The 21,404-nt window shown below is 52.7% G+C and overlaps 1 protein-coding gene across 2 annotated transcripts in view; it reads left to right on the plus strand.

Annotated features, from left to right (window-relative positions):
* SYT6 (synaptotagmin 6) overlaps positions 1 to 21,404 on the plus strand; it is a 58,431-nt gene that overhangs the window by 32,426 nt on the left and 4,601 nt on the right. The window contains exons 4-6 of one of the 2 annotated variants that reach the window (XM_024119893.1): positions 14,742 to 14,862; positions 19,357 to 19,528; positions 20,711 to 20,861. In XM_024119893.1, the coding sequence (XP_023975661.1) occupies positions 14,742 to 14,862; positions 19,357 to 19,528; positions 20,711 to 20,861 (444 nt within the window). The remainder of the gene's footprint in view (positions 1 to 14,741; positions 14,863 to 19,356; positions 19,529 to 20,710; positions 20,862 to 21,404) is intronic. The other variant, XM_024119894.2, reaches the window with a different exon arrangement.

Raw genomic sequence — 21,404 nt, forward strand, 5'->3', positions numbered from 1 at the left:
TGCATAAGGAGGCTGAGAGGTGGACCTGGGAGATGGGGGTGTCCAGGGGGCAGCAGGCCCCCCGGTCAGCAGCAGTCGCCACAGCAGGAGTAGCGGGAACCCTGGGGATGCCGAGCATGACGGGCTGAGGCTGGGCTGGGCCAGGGGTACGGCTGTGGGGTATGGCCTTGCCTTAATGCCAGGCTGGCCTCTTCCTGAACCTGGGGGCTGTCCAGGCTCATTCAGTGTCAAGAGGCGGTCCCTCTGGGAGAGGGAAGGAAGGATTTGAAAGAACGTCTGCTCTGGAGCTCAGGCAGCACTAGCCGCGGCTCTGGTACAGGGGCAGGCGGGAACACTGATTCCACGATACCTCTCTTCCCCACCCCCTCAGGCCGCCTCCCAGCCTGAGCCTCACTCTTTGTTTCTGCCACTCTGCACTTGGTGCCTGGAAGAGAGGAAATAACCATTAGTGTCACCTGCTCCCCAGTGGGAGACATTAGCCGGCTCTGGCAGAGCATGCGGCCTATAATTTTTGGAGGAGTTACAATAATGGAGCTAATTTGGTGTTTCATCATCACGCTTCTGGGTGAGCAGAGGGGGAAGGGAGGCCCTGGGCCTGGTGCAGAACAACCTCCCAGCACAGAGCTCTGTACTTCCTCGGGCAGCTTTAGGGGTCCTGGAGCCACACTCCCTCCTCCCTTGCCCTCCTCTTCCACCAGTAGCTTCTCCTTCCAGAGGTGCATTGTCAGAATGCAGCTTGGAGACTCCTGAGGCCAACCCCAGCCCGATGCAGCGCCACCGCAGGACAAAGCAGGAAGGGGCCTGAGCACTTGAGGAAGCGTATGAAGAGCCTGCTCTGCACTAGACGCCCCCATGCAAGGGGTTTAAGTGCACACATTCGTTCATCTTCACGGTTAAGCCCAGATGAGAAGGTGAGGTCATCTGGTACAACGCTTTCATTTTACAGCTGAGGAAACCGCAGCTCAGGGAGGCCCAATGACGCACCCTAGATCCCTCGGCCAACTATCAGCAGAGCTGGGATTTGAACCTAGGCCTCCTGGCTCTAAGTTCAATGTTACCCCTAAGTTTCTCCTGTTGCTGGGGACACCTGAGCTGGTGCCTGGAGCCCAAGAAGACCCACAGGTGTCCTTCCCTAACCCCACTCATTGAAGATGCTTCTGGGTGGGGAAGCCCAGGGCTGGGAGGAAAGAATGAGGCAGGCTGCTAGCCAGCACAGCTTCCCATGGGCCTTGAAGTCAGGAGCTGTGGCCTCTGAAACCCAGGCTAGAAGATGTCCTCGTTCCCACCCTCTACCCAGGGACGTGCCCAGGGCAATGCCCCTCCTCCTCTTCCTGACTCAGATGTCCACAGAGCACACCTGGCCCCTCAGCCCACCAGGTGGGCTTTGGATAGCACATCCATTGGGTGCAGGGCCACCGCCTGCCCCAATATGGCAGGAGAATGATTGTGTGCTCGCTGCACGTACATCTTGATTTTTCTACTAGCAGCTGGCAAAGTCTTCCCTGTGGTTTCCTCATATGCCTCCAAATCAGGGGATTACAGCAGCTGCCCAGTAGGGAACCACCTTGAGGACGGCTGATGCTTGTTGTCAGAGGGGGTTAGACAAGTTCAGTGGTGTTCACGGTTATGCAGCTGGAATGTAGTAGAGTAGGGATTTGAACCCTGGGTTCTGCCCCAAACCCCATGCATCCCCCACTGGGGCTGTTTTGTAGCAGAATTGTGATTCCCTCCCCTCTGGTTGGATGAAGAGCCAAGGCCTCAGCTTCCCACCAACCCCCCAGTTGAGAGTTCTTTGTTGATGACTATTGTGTATCTGGATGAGGGCCACTGAAATGCCTGGAAACTTTAGAAGGCCAAGGACACTGGACTTGCCAGCTTTGGAGAAGGGAAGGCAGTCAAAACTGATACTGTCTTCAAGACTGTGAAGGCATAATGTCTGCGTTATGATGAAACAGCAGGTGGGAACTAGGAGAGAAGGGTGTAAATAACCTGGGAGGCACTGGGTTGGACGTCAAGGAGAATTTCCTGAGTTCCAGGATGATGGAACACTGTGAAAGGTGTGAGTGAGATGTCTTTAAGAAAGGCCTCATTTGTTGAGTTTAATGTGGTCCTGCTTGGAAACTAGGATTGGATGAGTTGACCAGTCACTCGTGGTCTCTTGCTGCCTAGTGGCATGTGGAGTTGTCTTGCTCCGATCCACAAAGATCCCGCACCAAGGGAGTGAATCCCAAGATATGATGCTTGCAACTCTCCCAGGAGGCCCACAGGGACTGCAGACCATCCCCTCGCCCCACCTTAAGACCTGAGGAAGCCGGAAAACAAAAGTGAGGATAATAACTCCAACTCTGCAGGACACAGAGGGAAACACTTTACCTGCCCCAGATTTCTTCATGAAGGGTTTCCTCCTCCCAGACCTGGTGTCTGCACCCCAGAGAAGTTCAGGTGGGAAGATCCGTGCAGAGAGAGCACAGGGTCCTTCCACTGCTGGCCCGGCTTCCTCCTCTCCCAATCTTCTTGCATCAGGCATTGTCCACTGGAGCAACTTAGCACTGGGTGAGATGATGACATATAGGTGCATTTCATGAGGAACAGCTGACCGAGGATGCCGGCACTGGCTAGTTGAAGTGAGCAGGAGATGGATCCCCTCGCATCACAAACTTTCAAGAGGAAGCAGACTGGGGCAGGCAGAGAGAAGCAATGACTCTGAGTCTCAGAGCCTTCCTCTTTAGGGCTTCTTGCTTCCAGAACACTGAAAAATTTTACTTTCAAAACCCACATGGGAGGGACTTCCCTGGTGGTGCAGTGGTTAAGAATCCCCCTGCCAATGCAGGGCACACGGGTTCAAGCCCTGGTCCGGGAAGATCCCACATGCCACAGAGCAGCTGGGCCCATGCACCACAACTACTGGGCCTGCGCTCTAGAGCCTGTGAGCCACAACTACGGAGCCCACGTGCCACAACTACTGAAGCCCGTGCGCCTAGAGCCCATGCTCCGCAACAAGAGAAGCCACCGAGATGAGAAGTCCACGCACCACAACAGAGTAGCCCCCGCTCACCGCAACTAGAGAAAGCCTGCACGCAGCAACAAAGACCCAACGCAGCCAAAAATAAACAAATAAATTTATTGAAAAAAAAAAACCAACCCACACGTGTCCTTAGCCCACCTGATCCTCAACAACCAGGGGCAGAAGGTAGGCGGAGTGGAACACAATTCCAGAGGAGGCTGGGTGGCACAGGGGAGGAGAACAAGGCCTCAGAGTCAGCAGACGGGAGTCCAAATCCAGACCTGGTCCATCACTCTGAGACCCTAGGTGATTACTTAACCTCTGGGATCCTCAATATGGCAATAATTGTGGGTTCCTCCCAGGAATGTTGTATGAACGAAATGAATTAAGTACAGTATGCTAAGTACCCAGCACGGTCTCTGCAAACAAGCAGATGCTCCATATCTGTCAGTCCCCTTCTCTCTTGACTTTGGCTTTGATCACGAAAATAAGGAGACAAAGTGGAAGCAACGTCAAAATCCCGGCCAGAGGGTGTGTGCTCAGTTGGCTCTTCTAACTCCACAAGGCAATGGTTCTCAGCCCCTAAGACTTCCCTACAGGGCTTGTTAAAACATGGAGTGCGGGCTTCCCTGGTGGCGCAGTGGTTGAGAGTCCGCCTGCCGATGCAGGGGAAATGGATTCTTGCCCCGGTCCGGGAAGATCCCACGTGCCGCGGAGCGGCTGGGCCCGTGAGCCATGGCCGCTGAGCCTGCGCGTCCCGAGCCTGTGCTCCACAACGGGAGAGGCCACAGCGGTGAGAGGCCCGCGTACTGCCAAAAAAAAAAAAAAAACAAAAAAACATGGAGTGCCAGGTCCCACCCCCTGTGAGGGTGGGCCCAATAATTTGCATTGCTGGCAAGTTCCAAGTTCTGCTGCTGTGTCAGACCTTTTAAGAGCGCTATCCAGTTTCTTAAACCATCTAAATTTGGGTGAGGCCCCTTCTTGCTAAGACTCAGCTCTGCGGCGTGCCTGAGGAGCGTAGGGAAAGAGCGAAGGGTGATGGTGAGGAAGCGCTCCAGGTGGATCAGCGTGGCTTTGATCCATCGGAACTTTGTTTGCACCTAACAAAGGAGAAGAGGCCCTTCTACGATCCTAACTTTTGCTTGGCAACACTGATATCGAATGACTTTCGTCATACTCCACGTCACAGAGGCTCTAGTAGGGTCTTGTCCAGGGCAGCCTCGGAATCTCCTCGTTTGCCTTACGTTACAAACCGAGCATGCAGAAGAATCACCTGGGAAGCCTGTCAATCATTCGCACATGTAGGTCCCACCCTCAGAGATCCTGACTCTGTAGACCTGGGGCGCAGCTCAGGAGTCAAGTCCCCACCTCTCCAAGTGAGTCCAACTCAGGAGACCTCCAGACCACACCCTGAGCAACAACTTATGAGGCTCCACCCTGAGCTGCTACCCGCATGGACACTGCCGGACAGACCCGAGCCTGAGGTTATGCAAGGGCCCACACCCGTCCTTTTCACCGCCTTCTAACCAGGTGCACCCCCCGAAGCTGAGTTGCTCGTTCATTCAACAAATATTGGTGAGCCTGCGTTATTTATTGACCAGGCACTGTGCTCAGTCCCGGGAATATAGTGGTGAGTAAAATACGGGACAGGGACCAGGGTAAGGTAAGCAAGGCACCAAGAGGGCAGAATGTATGGAAGCGTTCGCTCTTGGAGGCATGTGTGAGTGAAGCTAAGAATGAGGGCCTCCACCTCCTTTGCTTTGCAACCTGGGCACTTTGGTTTACTCTGCCCTAGTCCTGGGCCCTGGTAAAACAGACCCAGTCCCTGTCCTTTGGGAACACGCAGTCTAGAGCAGGGGCTGTGGCTTTGGAGGAAGCGGCCTGAAGGATGAGAGGACACCTGCCGTGTGAAGAGTTGGGAAAAGAATGATCAAGCAGAGGGAGATGAATATGCAAAGTCCCGGGGGCACAGTTGAGGAGCTGAAAGAGCCTGAGGGGCTAATGCATAGTGAGGAGGGCTGAGGCAGGGGGAGGGGGAAGGGTTGGGTCCTGATCATGTAGGACCCTGTAGGTCTTGGGAAGGGTTTTTGGCTTTTATTCTACCACAGGGGGAAGCCACTGGAGGGTTTCAAACAGAGGAGTGACATGGTCCATCTTATAGTTTTGGAAGGGCTTTCTGGCTGCTATGTGGAAAGTAGGGCAGGAGAACAAAGGGAAGCAGGGGGCCTGTTAGGAGGCTGTGGCATGTGAGCAAGTGAGAGGGGATTTTGCCCTCTGTGTGGCACTGGAGGTGGAGAGAGGTGGGTAGACTCAAGATTGAATTGAGATAGAATTGACAGGGCTTGGTGTTGAACTAAATGCAAAGGAGCAAGGAGGGCAGGCGTCAATGATGAGGTCTTGTTTCTGCCTGGAGAAACTGGATGGATGGAGGGGCCATTTCCTGAGTTGGAGAAAACAAGAGGAAAATGTAAACAGAAGAAGCTCAGAGTTCACCCTGAGCATCTGAGAAGTTTGAATTTCTGTGAGATGTCCAGGATGGGATGTCATGTTGGACATACGAGGCTGGAGTCTAGAGGAGAGGTCGGTGAAGGTGCCATAAATTCGGGGGTCGCGAGCATGGAGATGGGTGTTAACGTTGTGGGTGAGCGAGGAGAGAATGAGTGTTTAGAACCCACTGCTTAGCGGTAGGGACGGGAGGAGGATCCAGCAGAGACTGGAAGGAGTAGCTGCGGAGGTGGGAGGAGAACTGAATGAAGAGAATGCTTTAAGAGCAACACGGGCAACTCCATGAAAGGCTGCAAAGAGGGTCTTCAGAGAGCAGCCTCATTGCAGCAAGACCCAGAGGTCTGGAGCATCTGGCGTGTCTGGAGCAGGACACAGGTGAAAACCTAAACCTTCAGGTCAGCAAAGATATGAAGAAGCTAAAGCCCCCATCACTGGTGGTTCAAGCACGTGCCCTTGTCTGGCACCAAAGTCCTGCCTGTTGGCATCCCCGGGGCACCTGTTTGCAGAAATGTTCCTCCGCTGTCCCAGGAGACTTGCCCCACTGGGACCAGGGAAGCTTCCCTCCTGCTGAGAGCCCTGTGGCCACAGCCCTGCTCGGGCAGAGAGCAGATCACTCACCGCTGAGCTGCCCGCCCTTTCCGGGGGAAACTGACAGCTGTTTGACAGCCATATGGCAGGACAACTTGAGGCAAGAAATGAAGACAGATTCTCATCATTAAGTTCATTAATGTGCCGTTAACTCCTCTCTGTCATTAGTGAAGATGCCCGTGGATGGACCAGAGCGGAGGTGAAGTCCTCGACCCTGGCCTCTCAAAGACAAGCACCCATGGTGCAGACTTTTCGACTTGACCAGGCATTGCCTCCATCTCTTCTAGAACTTCCCCAAACTCTGCTCTCCTCAGACTCCTTCCAGCCCCTCATAGCTCCTCTCCCTCTCTACCCACTTTTTAAAAAAGTCATTAGGAAGAGATCTGTACCTCCCAGTGTGATTCCGACTCATGGATATTTGCCCAAAAGTAATGGTGCGTGTGAAACGCTAAACCTCTTTTCAAGGGCAGGTCCACGAAGGAGAGGCTGTGAAAAAGTTTCCTAAATAAAACCATCTGTTTCCCTGAAGATGTTCAGATAGAGAAACATTTGTCTCCCACTGATGTGCCGTAGTGTTTCAAGGGGTCCCCTGGGACCAAACCCACCGCGAGGGTCTCCCTCACTTCCCCGCTCCCTGTGAGCTGGAGGGCCTCCTTCTCCATGGGCCGGGCCGGGTCCCAGGCTTTCAGTGTCCACAACACAGGCTGCAGCCAGAGCGTATGGAGTTCGTTTAAGGCGCCTCCATTCTGCTAGATCATTTATTCATAATGCTGCAATGCCCTTGGGGCAGAAAACACTTGAGAGAAAAAGCAGGCATGGAAGTCAGAACAAATAGAAGCTGCCCCAGCTCCCAGCAGGGAGCCCAAGCAGCACAACAGACACAGCCGCCCTTCTACCCCGGCCACCCCCAGCATTGGGCATTCTCCCCAGCCCTGCAAGCCCAGGCCCGAGGAGGAGGAGCAGGGAACAGCCCGGGGCTCACAGCCGGAGCCCTGTCCTGGCACCCCAGGAGAAGCACCCACCCCCTCCGCTCACCTCCCCCAGCAGAGAGTTGATTCAGCCATGCAGCACGGGGCAGCCGGGGTGTCAGTCTCTGCCCTCCTCCACTGCATCCCCTTCGGCCAGTGGGTCACCAGATCCTGCTGATTTCGTCCCAGATGTGCCTTGCCGGGCTTCAAGGCGTTTGTAACTCCTGTCCCCTAGGCCATTAGACCCAGGGGCCATGGGAGACACCCCAAGTCTGACCAGAGGAGTGAGAGGAGGTGACCCAAGAGGAGGGAACAGGACAGCTGGGCTGGAAAGAGGAGTGTTGTCCAGGACAGTCAGAGAGGGAGGGAGAGGTTATTTCAGGCAGTGGAAAGAACAGGGCGAAGGCACGAAGGTACAAAAGAACCTGGAGGGTTTGGGAGGGGCAGTTATAGAGAGGCAAGATGCTGTAGTGCCTGAAACTGTGGGCTCTCGAGCCTGGCTGCCTGGGGTCACATGCCAGCTCTGCCATGTAGTAGCTGTGGGCTGGGCCAGAGGCACAGCCTCACTGCACATCAGGGTCCCCATGGAGAAAATGCAGATAACCGTAAGGCTTTTGTGAAATTTATATGGCTCGGTACGTATGAGCACTTAGGACAGGACAGCCCGTAATAGGGCACCTGGACCAGAATGGTTGGCAAGAAAGGCAAGGGCCAAATCATGAAGAAACCTGAATGCCACACGACGCTGTGGGTAAGTGATTTTCAAGCTGACTCCTAGAAGCTCCAAGGAGGGGTTGAAGGAGCTCTGGGTGCTTTGTCTGTAAGCCACTTTTCATCCGTTGTGTATATTTGGACTTCTAACAATGTTTCATTTGAAGAAGAGTTTTCCAGTTACAAAACAGGTATGGAATGGGGAGCCACTGAAGGATTCTGAGCAGGAGAGCGGCCCCCTGTTTATAGCAAGGAGGATGGATCAGAGGGGTCGGGGGTTGGGGGTCAGAAAGCTGAGAGGTCCAGGCAAGAGTTGGTGCGGGTCAGAACTAAGGCAGTGCAGGCGGGAGGGGAAGAGAGGGCCTCGGAGTCTGTGGACTCTTAGGCGGCAGAACAGCATGGCGGGGTAACTGACTGGGTGTGGAGGCTGCAGGAGGGCGAGGCAGCTAGGATCCTTCTGGCTTCCACTCTTCCCCCGGCCATCCATTTTCTGCAAGCCTGCTGAGGTCCTGCTTTTCACAGGGGAGAAAATGCAACCATCTTTCAGGGCCTCTGAGACCTGGCCCTGTCTCCCTAAGCCGGGGCTCCCCAGCACAGCGCCTCTCAGCCACTCCCGTGGCGGTCCTCACTGTCCCCTCCTGGCAGGCCACCTCCCCCCCTCAGGTCAGACCGGCTTCCCGACCCCTCTGTCTAAACTGCCCCCCACCTCTCACCATTCGCTACCCTCTGTCCCGGCCCTGGTTCACCCAGCGCCTTCGGATACTCTCTTTCTTACTTTATTTTTGTCTCCCTCCCCCAGAATATAAGCTCCTGGAGGGCTGGGACTCCGTCTGTCTCACCACTACTGCCTCCCCGTATTTGGGAACCTTTAGTAGGCGGGTGATGAATGAATGACACACGTGAAGATGGTCTCTGGTGTGGCAGTCTGGGTGGAGGGTGGTGCGGTGGGCTGAGAGGGAAATGAGACAGAAGACACCTGCAGGGTCAGGGGCAAGCTGCTAGGCGTGGGCCCTGAGGCAGACACGGTGGGCCCTGCCCTGTGCGCAGCCTTGTCCGGGCTGCTCTTGCCCACCCTGCGTCCACGTTGCCCTCTAGCCACGTGGGACCTCCACGCCTGCCCCCTGTGTCATTATGCGCCCGCTGACCCCCTGCCTGGAATGTGCTTGCTTGTTTCTTCTGCTGTTGGCTCCTTTCACTCACCCCGCCGGATCCTACCAAGTATCACCCCCTCTGGGAAGCCTACCCTGGAATCCCTCGCAGAGCTTATTCCTCCCTCCTCTACCTCCTACATCTGTCCACACCTCTCTTAACAGTGCTCACTGATCAAGCCAGATACCACTGCTTACCCACGTGCCTTTCTCTCCCCTGCCCCTGCACCAAGACTGTGAACTCTTGATAATAATAGTCATTACAGTTATAAAATTGTAATAGCAGCTAATGCTTCCCGAGCGCTTACTCCGTGCCAGGCACTATGCTAAGCGCCTTACACAAATTACCTCATTTAATCTTAAAGGTCCTAAGAGGTAGACACTGTTATTAGCCCCATTTCACGGATGAGAAAACCAAGACCGTGAGAGGATTAAAGTAAGCCACACTCCTCATAAACGTCAGAGCTGGAACCTGGACCCAGATCATCCTGACCCCAAATCCATAGGCTCAACCATTCTTTCATCCAGCCAGTATTTCCTGAGCTCTTACTGTGAATCAGGGCCTGGGCTAGACGTGGGGATTGATGATGAGTAACACCAAACCCTATCCCTGCTCCCAAAGAGCCCACCATCTAATGAGGACACAGCATTCATCATATAATCCCCACAATCAAGGTAAAGGTTACGGTCGTGGTGTGGGATCTGAAGAGGTCTGGGGGGCTGTGGGAGCAGTCCCGGCATCCAGCCTCCACATCTGATTCACCTGTAACCCCACTTCCAAGCCCCAGGCCTACACAGAGGGATTGCTCACTGGCCGTTTCTTTACCCATTGGAGGCAAACTCGCTTCCACCCCATCTCTCCTCCGACCCCCCAGCCCCAGGGTAACTTAACAGCACTTCCTGCCCAGTGCTTCAGAGATCCTTTTACTCTCCTGTGGCTTTTCTGAAAGTGTAGCGGATGCTTCTCTGCTGATGATGGGAAATTCAGACAAGCCACTTAATGATTAAGAGGCTAGAAGTGTTCTCTAAGAGATGGGGAAGCATTGTTCTTGTCTCGCTCAGCCTGGATTCCCAAGACGGACGCTGAGGCATTGACGCAGCTCATTGCCTATTTAGGAGAAAGAAGGCTAGCCCTGGAGAAGAACAAAAAACACTTGGGGGGCATTAGGAACCGAAGGAATGAATTTGAAATTCAAATTTTGAATTTCAAAACAAAGTTGCTAGATACCTTGAGGTGGGTAATAAACAGACACCAGTTAGGCATCCTTGGGCCATCTCAATTGATGATGCCTGAGGATGGATTTTCCAGTTTGAATGCTTGGTTTTTATGGCTGGCAGGGACCTTAAGGCTACGACATCTAGTGCAACACCCTCATTTTTACAGACCGAAGCCCAGAGATTTGAAATGATGAGCCCGACGTCTCTGGGCTAGTTAGTGGTGGAGGGACTAATGCCCAAGTCTCCTGACTTGTGGTTCACTGCTCTTTCCGGGGCAGCCCACGGATAGGAAATTTTTTTCTATGCCTAGGGCTGTGTGAGTGCATTGAGGAGAGAGAAGTGCTTTAATGAGCTGTTGCAGATGGGCAGCTGGGAAACCAGCAAGGGCAGTGTGGTGCAATAGATGGGCCTTTACAGATCTTCCTGCCCAGACGCCTGGATACTGCAGCCAGGGGAGAGTGCTGCTATAACGGGCGGCAATGTAGCTGGACAGGCTGCATGCATGTAAGGACAGACTGCTCCAGGAGCCGACATCCTGACTGCAGGCCTACCCCCTGCAAGCATTAGCCAAGACGCTTACCAGCTGCTGCTGGGCTCAGACCCACCCTGTCAGCCCCTGGGTTAGCAGTCGAGAGGGGCAACTTGGATTCTGCTGCTTTCTGGACAGCAGTGACCTCCCCAGCACCAGGGAGCTCATTACCAGTCAGGGGCCCTATGGCGGCCTCCCCTGACAGAGAGTGAAGATGAAAGCAATAACACGCTGGCTGTTCTGCAGCCCCTGGTCACCCCTGGTTTTATTAAAGCCAGAGTCGCAAACATCCCTAATGAGGACAAAAGGCTGGCAAGGTGCACAGGATCTGGGGCTGAAACCCCCTGAGAAAGGGGGTGATGCCGAGAGAACCCAGGAAGGCCGCCCATGGGGTCAAGCTGGGCCCGGCTTTGCAGAGAGGAAGGTGGCGACCAGGAGATGCTGACTCTGTTTGCTTAGCTCCATCTATTTACTCAGAAGTAACCCATTTATTTTCCTTTATCAAATAACCCGTCCTCTCCTGCCTACGTGTGCTGGGGAATTAATACCCCCCTTGATCCAGGGAGCCAAGAGCAGCTATCTTGCCATCAGGTGCAGCGAGGCCCAATCACCCACAGCAGAAGGTCCTGGACTGGGCTTCGGGCCCCCCGGCCCCAGTTTCCTCTCTGCGTCCAAGTCGTTGGGGGATATTGGCTCACTCCCTTTTCCTGTCCGGGCCCAACGATGGACGGTGGAGCTCACTGTTCGGTGCAGGGACCAGGATGGGGGTGGGGGGTTCCAAACCTCGCTGCAGACTCAGCACCACAAGTGCCCCCAGCTGCCACAGTTCTACCGCAAAAGGAGGGGGCCCGCTGGGTCAGTGCTCTCCCTGGAAGGAGCCATCCTTGAGGGCAGCCCATAGCGCCCCAGGTGATTCCGTTCACCCTGAGGGATCTCCCACATCCCCAGGCAAGTCTCCCAAGCTCACAAACCAATCAGCTCAGACTCCTGCGACAAGACAGGCTTCGAAGGCTCCAGAGTAGCCATGTGGGGAAACAGTGACAGCAGCCTTTGGTTCACCCCCCTCACAGGGGGGCCCTAGGAGCTTCCAGATTCCTTACCAGGGCCCTAACATGATCCGGGCATGTGTGTAGGTCCTCTTGTGCTATCGGGCACCCCTGAAGCACAGCAGGTGTAAAGCAAAGCCCCTGCCCCTAAGGGGCCTCCAGTCCCTGGACGGCATGGGAGGGCCCAGCTGCAGCAAGGCAGGGACTCGGTAACACCTATGAGCAGCTCAGAGACAGAAAGCGCTGCAGGGGTGAAGGGGAGATATGCTCTGTGTGGGCTGGACCCTGGGCGAGGATCCCTGTGAGGGGCATGGCCCTGGGCCCTACAAGATGCATGGGATTGTCCAAGCAAGGATAAGAGGAGGAGGCATTTTGGCCAAAGGGACCAAAGATATACCAGCCAGCTGGAGCAGAGGGTTGGCATAGAGGAATAGAGAGAAATAATCAGGTGAGGAGGGAAGACAGGACCCAGTTGTTGAGGGTTCGGAATGTAAGCTGGGAAGATGGGCCTTGATTCCAGAAGCCAAACAAGGGGAGCCACTGAGAGCGTGAGAGCAGCAGCGCTGGCCTATGAAAGGCTTAACTTCACCAAATAGTCATTTCCTCCTGTGTGCAGTAGGGATACTAAGATCACCTACCTCACAGGGCTGTGGCGAGACTCACGGAGATAATTTAGCAAAGGATTTGGTGCCTGGTACGCATGCAATAACCTTGGTTCTTATTCCTGTTATTGAGTCTGAAAGGGTTTCTCTAAGTCTGGGCAGGATTGGAGAGTTACAAGGAAATAAAGGGGGCTGGGGGCCTCCTTGTACCTCGGTGGCCCCGCCAGAGATGGAACATTCAGCCAGGTGCACTGCTGACCCGACCCCTGCTGCATGAGAGGACAGTCATACACCCACAGCACGTGCCACTTCCTGTGTCTCCCCTGAGGGAGAGCGAGATCCTGGTGCCTTCTTTTAACCGGTTACACTCCACTAAACATGGTGCCTCTGGCAGGTTCTCAGCAAATACAAACAGAAGAACAGGTGAAGTTGTGGTCTAAGGTCTGGAGGAGCCAGGGTTACCTTGAGGTGCTCCCTAGGTGGGCTGGGAGGGCATTGCTCTCCTAAGGGTTGGAGTCCAGCTGTGTCTCCCACCAGCCATGCAAGCCTGGTCGGGACTTTACACCCAAGTTTAAACACTGAGTTCTTCTCTGTGAGATGGAGGGAATAATGACAATGCACCCTGCCTTGCACAGTGGCTGTGAACCTCAGAGGTGCAGCTGCCCGTCACAGAAGAGCTTAGTGGGGCACAGGAGCTTGTGGGTGTTGGTCTTGGCTCTTGTGCTGGGGTGGGGGTGTGGGGGTAGCTCTCTCTACTGTGTGTCCAGCTCTGCCCCAGCCAGACACCACCCTTCCACCCCTCACACCCACCCCCAATACCCCCGCCCTCTCCACCTCTTCACCCAGAGAGCCGGGAGGATTCACCTGCTACTCCTGGGATTTGATTCACCAGTGGGTTAAAAAAGGACACATCCTGGGCTAGGGAAAGGGTGGGTATCAGTGCCACCTAGGGGAGAGCATGGAGACCACAGGCTCTGGAAGGGGTGGCGGGTTGTTCTCCAGGTGAGGCCAAGTATCAGGGGTCTCTTGGAGTCCCCAGCAGAGGGTGGTTCTTTGTGAGGAGAAGGGACAAGAACCTTGGAGCCACCCTTGACTGCTCTCTTTCTCAAAAGTCACCTCCAGGAGGCCTCCCTGGCTAGCCTGTCTAAAATTTCAACAACTATGGCCTCACCCATGAGCATTTCATATCCTGTTTCCCTGCCTTACTTTTTTCTCCTTGATCCTTTTAACCAACTTACTTACCATCTTTCTTGTCCTTTGCCCTATTAAAATGTAAGCTCCATTAGAATAGCGATTTTTGTCTATTTTGTTCTTTTCCATATCTCCAGTACCCAGAGCAACACCTGACACATAGCAGGTGCTCAGTTACTACTTGCTGACTGACTGAATGAGTGAACAAATGGATATCTGCATCTGAAATCAGAGCCACCCCAAACCCCGACCTCCTCTTCTTCTACCCTGGGTCTGGGAGATTTAAGAGAGGAAACATCTCCATGTCTTGGAGCCCCACGTCAACCTCAGAGCCTGAGGGAGAGGTTTTGCAGTGACAGCACCCTCATCCACCAGGCATGGAGCAGGAAGAGGAGACAGTCCAGCAGGGTGCTGTTTAATTCAACAGCTGGACACGCTTACCATCTTTGACGTTTTCCTATCCCCTGTTGCTCAGAAACTTCCTAGGATTGGGATCCCTGGTCATGATGATTCTAGGTGCAGGAGAGGCAGCAGAGTGTGTGCTCCATGCTGGGTTCATTTTTGAAGCATGACCACATTTAAGGACAAAGCGGATCCAAGACCTGGCACAAACTTGGAATGACGAGTGTACGTCTTCTTGGTCAGCACCATATCCTGGGCAGGTCCTGACTCCCTGTGCTTCCACACTGAAGCCTGGAAGTTGGAGTGCTAGATGTGTTTCAGGAGAGGCAAGGAAGCTGCCAAAGCAGAGGGACTCACAAAGAATGACTGAGCTGAGAGCTAGAACCAGATATGTGGGGAGAGGGGACCCCTGATGGCCAGAGTGGGTCTTGTACAGAATACTGTCATGACCCCAGGCCAGGCAGGGTGGGGAGTCAAGGGGTCCAGTGACTGAGAAGGGTAAGTTGGAGAATAGGGCTGGGCCCCAAAAGGCCTGGTGGTCTGGAGGCTGCAGCCAAAGGGCATAGGTAGGGCAGGTGAGGGGGGAGGACCAGGACCAGAGTCTGATCAGAGCTCAGAAGGAATACTGAAGGGGACAAATTCTGCTGAAGAGCCAGCGTTGTTATCATTGCCCTTTATACCCAGTTACTCTCAGCATAGAGGCCAGAACGTCAGGCCTTAAAGACATAGCACTCTCCCTCAGAGAGCCTTCTTCTGGGCTCCGGAGTGGCCCTGCAGCTGCACTGGAGCTGTGTGCCCCTCATCTGCCCTCTTGTCTGCTTCTTTGCAGGAAAGCGTGGATTTGGGAGAGATCATGTTCTCCCTCTGCTACCTGCCCACAGCAGGCAGGCTCACCCTCACTGTGATCAAATGTCGGAACCTCAAGGCGATGGACATCACAGGCTACTCAGGTACCTCTCCTACCCAAGTGCTTGCCAGGTGGCCTCCCAGCAGCCTAGATATTAGGATGTGGAAAGGTGTTCAGAGAGAAGACGGAAGAATTGTCAGTGTTCTTCGAACAGGAGAACAGCCCTGCAGGCAAATGGCCTGGCTTTGAATTCTAGTTCTTTCACTTCCTTGCTGTGTAATGCTTTGATTTCCTGATCTGAAAAAAAAAAGTACACAGGTTGCTTTAAGGATAAACGAGTTAATTCACATAAATGCTTAGAAATGTGCCAGACACATAATAAGCAGTCAGTAGATATTAGCTATTACTATCATTCTTTCTCTTTGAGGATGGAGAGAATAAGAAGCAAATAAATAGGAGAAAACAATTAAGGAACATCTTTCTAGTTTGTGTGAGGCCTCAGGACTTCCAAGGGTTATGTCAAGTTTGAGTGTCTTAAGTGTTTGTAGGTCCACGCAGCGACGGCAGCCCTGCAGACTGAGTCAAAGGAACGGAGGCGCTGAAAAGCAAAGTGCACTTGTATTTGAGATTTTCCTGCAGGGCTCTGGGCCTCTGTCTCAGCACCAGGAGAGCTGCTAGGTACAGCAGGAGAAAGAAGTCCTGTTCTAGCAACCGAGGAGATGCTTGTTTGGATGCAGCCTCAGAGTCTTCAGGCTGGATCTGGTGTCAGAGGTTTGATCCTTTTCCATGATTCTGCAAGTCACTGTCAGAGAAGGTTTTTGAGTTTTGATGTAACAGAGGAGTCCCAGGAGCCTCCTTCCCAGTGTCAGCTCAAATTAGCCCAAGGGATGGGGTAGGGCATCCCAAAGAGCAGGCACGTAGAACAGCCTGGGCTGCACTCAGTGGCAAATGCAGGGAAAGGCTTGGTTTGTTTCCCTAGACCCCTACCCAAAAGGCTCTTCTGGAGATTCCAGTTAGCAACATAAATCCACTCCAGAGGTGCCTCTGAACTTGGCTGGGAGTATATGGAAGATTTTTCCTTTTACTCATTAATTATTTCCTTAGTGTAATCACCGTTGCCATAAAGAGGTGACCGTCTAGCTGAAAACATCTGGGCCCATGCCCAAATTGGTGCATTTGGAAGAAGATGAGATATTAGGCCTTGAAATACGAGGTTTCAGGGAAGGGTGGTCAAGAAACGCTGAAGTGAAGTGTATCTGTTGTGGCTTTGAATCTCTCAGAGCCTCTGCTCCCAGCCCGCACTGTCTCTCTGCAACACTCATACCTTCTAGGCCAAAAGCTGCCCCAGATAGCTGACCCAATGCCTCTAGCACCTGCCCTGATGCCTCTCCTTCCACTGAAGCTACCACCCCTCATCAGGATGTGGTGAGGAGTTTAAAGAACCTCTTCCGACTCGTGCAAAGCTCTTAGGCAGCAGCAAGCTGGCTTCCTCCAAAAATACAGCCAATGTAGATTTCATTTTACTATCAAAATAAGCGTGTGCAGGGACGGAAATTCGCTGAGGACTCTCAAGACTGCTGAAGGAAATAGGATTTTACTACCCAAGTCCCCACACTATCTTCTCTGGTGTAATTAAATTGATGTGCTAGAGAGAGAGCTTACAGCAAAGCCGCCAAGGTAATCGTAAAGGCTGTTCCACATCAGAGGGTTGGGGGTGAGAGACTTTTCTCACGCTAAGTTCTAACCTCCCTCTCATGACTGCCTCTCTTTTCTACCTGGGTTTGGAATCTGGTATTAAATCTCAGCTTGATTCTGAAAATTCAGGAGTCCTCTTTTTGCTAGGGATTTCTATTTTGTTCATTGAGGTAAGCAAGTGTCTGGGACAGTTCATGGAACACAATAAGCATTGAATAAGTATGTATTGAATGATGAATGAATGAATGAATTTATAGGATAAAGAACTTTGTCAGAGGGTGATGCAGTGGGGACACACCTGCCAGGGGCCTCTCAAACTAGATCTCCTGTTTTGGAGGATAAGTTTGAGGTTGCCTTCAGCCCAGACTGCCTTGATGTTGGACTAAACTAGGGAGTGGATGGAGCTCATTGATTGCCTGTTCTTGATTTATATGACTTTGACCTCTAAAACCAAGGATCTTCCTATTCTCCTCTATCTAAACTAGTCGTGAATCAATTCTTTAAGCCTATCCACTAGAACCATGACAATAAAAAATAATACAAAATAATAATAAGGATCAGTATACCCCAAAGGGATGATGAGTGAATAAACACACCCATCTCTGCCACATCTGGTCCGTACTGCTTTAAGTCTAGTGGTTACAAATGTAAACTTTGGAGTCAGACCTAAGCTGCAATCTTAGGCAAGTTTCTTAATCTCTCAAACCTCAATTTCCCTAACTATAAGAGGGGGATGATGAATATTTTGTAGGGTTGACATGAAGTTTAAATGACATGATATGTGTAAATCTCTTAGTGTGGTGCCTGGCACATACTGCATGCTGAATTATGATGGCCCTCATGACAAGGAGGCTGAAACACACTGCTGGTCTCTTTGTCTCCTCCCTCAGCTGCATAAACATCATAGGCTGCTGGAGAGGAAAGGGCCTCAAAGGTCATCTGGAGCCAGCATTTCATTAGAAACACAGGCTTCTGCCCTAGAGCAAAAACCCTAAGGAACAGTCCTCTCTCTGCTTAGCTTCTTGGATGATGGTGAGAGTATGGGTTCCTTCAAGGGAAACACCCACTGAATTTTATAAATTAGATACGCCTCATACGAGTGAATAGAGGTGGGGAAGGAAGCTGAGAATCTTCCAGCTAATCATCAGGCATTTGCCTAGTGGCCCGTGGGACAGTTGGCTCTGTCACATCTTTCCAAGCTTGGTGACATGGAGGTTTGCTCCGCTGTGGGCGTGTATGGAAATAGGCATGGCAGGGGATGAGGCAGCACTTGGGCAGCCTCAAGCCTGAAGACGCTTTCCAAGGCAATGTTCACACTTCAGGAGCATAGAGGTTGCCAAGTTAACAACAGGTCTCGGAGATAGCTATCCCACCCATCTGCTTGGACCTAAACACTGTCCGGGGCGTATCCATAGAGAATGGAGCCTGCGGACACGAGAAAGCTATCTCACAGCAGTTCTATGAACTCCTCCTTCCTTTTTACTGAACATCCTCCTGAGAGAGAACCCTTGCAAATGGGTCGTCAGAGACAGCAGGGTGATTAAACACCTCATGATCTCCCCAGGTCCCCCATAAACCCAAGTGCCCCCATGGCTAAGGCACAGCTGCTGCTGTCACGTTGGTGAGTCCATAGCACACGTGGGCATCTACAGAACTGCCTTTAAGGCTTGAGTTTCTGATCCCATGTCACGGCTCTCTGTAGCTTCCCCAAAGCTGTGCACCTCTTCTGCCACCTGAACAATTCCCCAGGGAGCATGAGTGCCTCGTTGGGTACTTGGGTGCCCAGGAGATACAGCCATACGCCTGTGAATGAGGAGCTGGAAGTGGCTGCTTGGTCCGCACCTCCTGACAGAGTCACAGGAGCCCTGGCTTCTGGGCAAGCAGGAGTCTCAGCACATCAGTGTCTCAAAAGCTGTTATTACCTGTGAGTTGCCCTCCTGTTTCTTGAGTTGTCATAACAATTATGACAGTGATTGAGACACCTGAGCGATGAGATACAATCGGTGTCACTTCACTTGGATGAGTAGAAAATTTCAGGGTAGGAAGCTGACCATGAAATACCCATTCAGAAAACTAAAGAAGAGACAAGAATGGGAGGCGCATGGGAGGTCAGTAAAAAGACATCTCCTCAAGGGCTGGAGAGATTCCAAGATCCCACTGAGAGATGAAATGGCAGCCGGCCACCCTGAGTCCCAGGAGGCTGCCTCACTCGCTCCCCCTGCCACGGTCCCCTCCTCCTCCACTGCCCAGAGTGGGCAGGAAACAGCCTCCGGGGAGGCAGAAAGCAGGGCTCCTACCCCCTCCCTGATGCCAGATGGAAATGAGCTTGATGGGACAATAAGACCCATAATCCTGTCCTCAGGTAGGGAGGACCAGACAAGCACCGTGACTGTCGCTGTTCATTTACTCTGTCTCATTGCTACTCCTTGGGTGTCATCAATTCTATTTTTACCCACTTTATGCTTTGGTTAATAATGCTGACAAGACCCCCCAGAAAGAGAAAAGGCTCCAAGTAGGTGAAAGGAACAGAGTGCCTTTGTTCAGCTTCCCCACCCTTTGGAGCCAGCCAGCCACCATGGAGCTGAGATTTAAGGCCGTGAACTGCATACCCATGGGCAAGTATCCTGTCTGTTTTGGGGCCAGCTTCCCCATTAGTGAAAGTCCGTTAAGCACTCTCCTAAGAAGCCTGAGGTCGCCAAAGACTGTGTTTATTAAGCACAGAGCATCCGCAGAGACAGGTGTGCTACATAAATACAAGGTGGTTTAATTATTTTAACAACCCACTGTTACCATCTGAGAATAACAGTAGGTCTGGGGCTTCCATCCTCTTCTGCTGCACATGATGTTTAAGGACATCTGTTTAACACGCTCTCTTCCCTTCTCACTGTCCCCATTGGCACAGATCCGTACGTCAAAGTGTCCCTGCTTTGTGACGGGCGGAGACTGAAGAAGAAGAAAACCACCATAAAGAAGAACACCCTCAACCCCGTCTACAATGAGGCCATCATCTTTGACATTCCCCCGGAGAATATGGATCAAGTCAGCCTGCTCATCTCAGTTATGGATTATGATCGGTAGGTACAGGTCCCTGAGGGCCACGATTCCCGGCCCCTCGTCCCCACCCCAGTGCAGCACAGGGCTCTTTGACCTTGGACCTTGTGGTTCATGGCTCAGACACTCATTGGTCTCAAATCTGGCTCCACTCAAGGAGGGTACAGGAGTTTGAGGAAAAGCATGGATTCCCTCCCAAAGTAGAAGCTCAAGCTTCACTTCCCAATGGGCTCATTTCCATCAGGGGCTGCCCCATCCATCCATTTACCTGAATTCACCCCCGACTATTCCCGTTCCTCCATCTGGCATCTGTCCTTCAGAATCCTGCCCCCCACCCCCGCCTCTCCATTTCCACTGCTGCTACCACTCCCACTTGGGGATGTCTGTGCAGCCCCCTAGCTGACCCCTGCCTTCATCACTTCCTGCCTCAACCCAGCCAACATACCAAGGCACACCTTCCTAAAAGACCACTTTGTTCCTGGGCCTGCCCCTCTCGAGAACCATCAGTAGCTCCTGCTGTCTGGACAAGCTCTTCCCCTGGACTCTCAAGACCTTCCAGATCTGGACCCAGCATATCCATCCAACTTGATTTCCCCCACCTTGTATGTGTTTCTTCTCTACCACTTTCCAAATCCTGCATCCCCGTCAAGGCTGGCTCAAACACATTCTCCAACTACTTCAGCCACTGTGCCTCCTTCTCTCCAGGTGTCACTTTCAGTGAAGGAGAAAAAAAAACATGCAGTAAAGCCTCAATCCAGGATCTTTAGCACAAGTTCCCAGACATAGTAGATGCTGGGTGAACAAATATGAGTGATGATTGATGTTCTTGCTGAGTGAGTAAATCACATCACGGCTGCTAGGTATGGAGAAATGGTACTCAGAGCAGGTTGATTTATTTCCCAATAGCACTAATGTCTCAAGTGCTCGCTGAGTCAAATAAAGGAAGAGACTTAGGCCATCTACCCACCATTCCTGAGATTCCAAACAAGTTAAGAACCTTTTGCTCATCTGTCTGTGTCCAATGTCCACCCAAGGAGGCTGGGCAGTATTTTCACTGCCGCTGGCACCCCGAGGCCCTGCCAAGCATCTGTTTACAGAGCTCAGTATTCTGAGTTAGACCTGGGGGGCTGAGACCCAGACCGCGGGACTTCCCTTTCTGAGAGCATGTCTGGTCACCAATGCTGGGCCCTTTGTTTCTCCCTTAGAGTGGGCCACAATGAGATCATAGGAGTCTGTCGTGTGGGGATCAGTGCCGAAGGCCTGGGCAGGGACCACTGGAACGAGATGCTGGCATACCCGCGGAAGCCCATCGCACACTGGCACTCCTTGGTGGAGGTAAAGAAATCCTTCAGAGAGGTGGGTGAGGTCGCGCTTGGCCCTTGGCATGTTTGCTGCATGGCAGCGTGGGCTGGAGAATGGCAGTTGGCTGCTGCGAGACCTCGCCTTTGTGGGTCCTTGGGGGGCGCTGGGGCGGGGGTACACGCTTCTCACCCAGGGTGTAACAGGCAGAAAGGAAATGGGGGAAGATGATGGGAAACTGCTTGACAAAAAGTCTTTGATGTTGAGTATATTGAAAGTGACACTGAGTTCAAAACAGAAAAGAAAAACTTGGAGGAAGCCTTCCCAGCAGCTCACTGTGCCAGGCCCGGAATGCTTCCACGAAGCCGCTGAGCCAAGTCAGTCCTTTCAGAGAGAGCCCCAAGAGGGTGAGATCAGAACTTGGCAAGAAATTCTACTCCTGTCGAAGCAGTCAGTTCCCTGAGGCTCTAGCCAGACGGTCCTGGGGGCAGTTCTCGCCGCGTGGATGGAGCTGGCCAGAGAGAGGATCCTACCCTCATGAATGTTGCTTCTCCCCATTGTTGGAGAAGAGAGTGTGGCTTCAAGGTGGCCCAGTTTCCA

This window comes from Physeter macrocephalus, chromosome 4 (genome assembly GCF_002837175.3).
Source record: "Physeter macrocephalus isolate SW-GA chromosome 4, ASM283717v5, whole genome shotgun sequence".
In the NCBI taxonomy this organism is placed as follows: Eukaryota; Metazoa; Chordata; class Mammalia; order Artiodactyla; family Physeteridae; genus Physeter; species Physeter macrocephalus.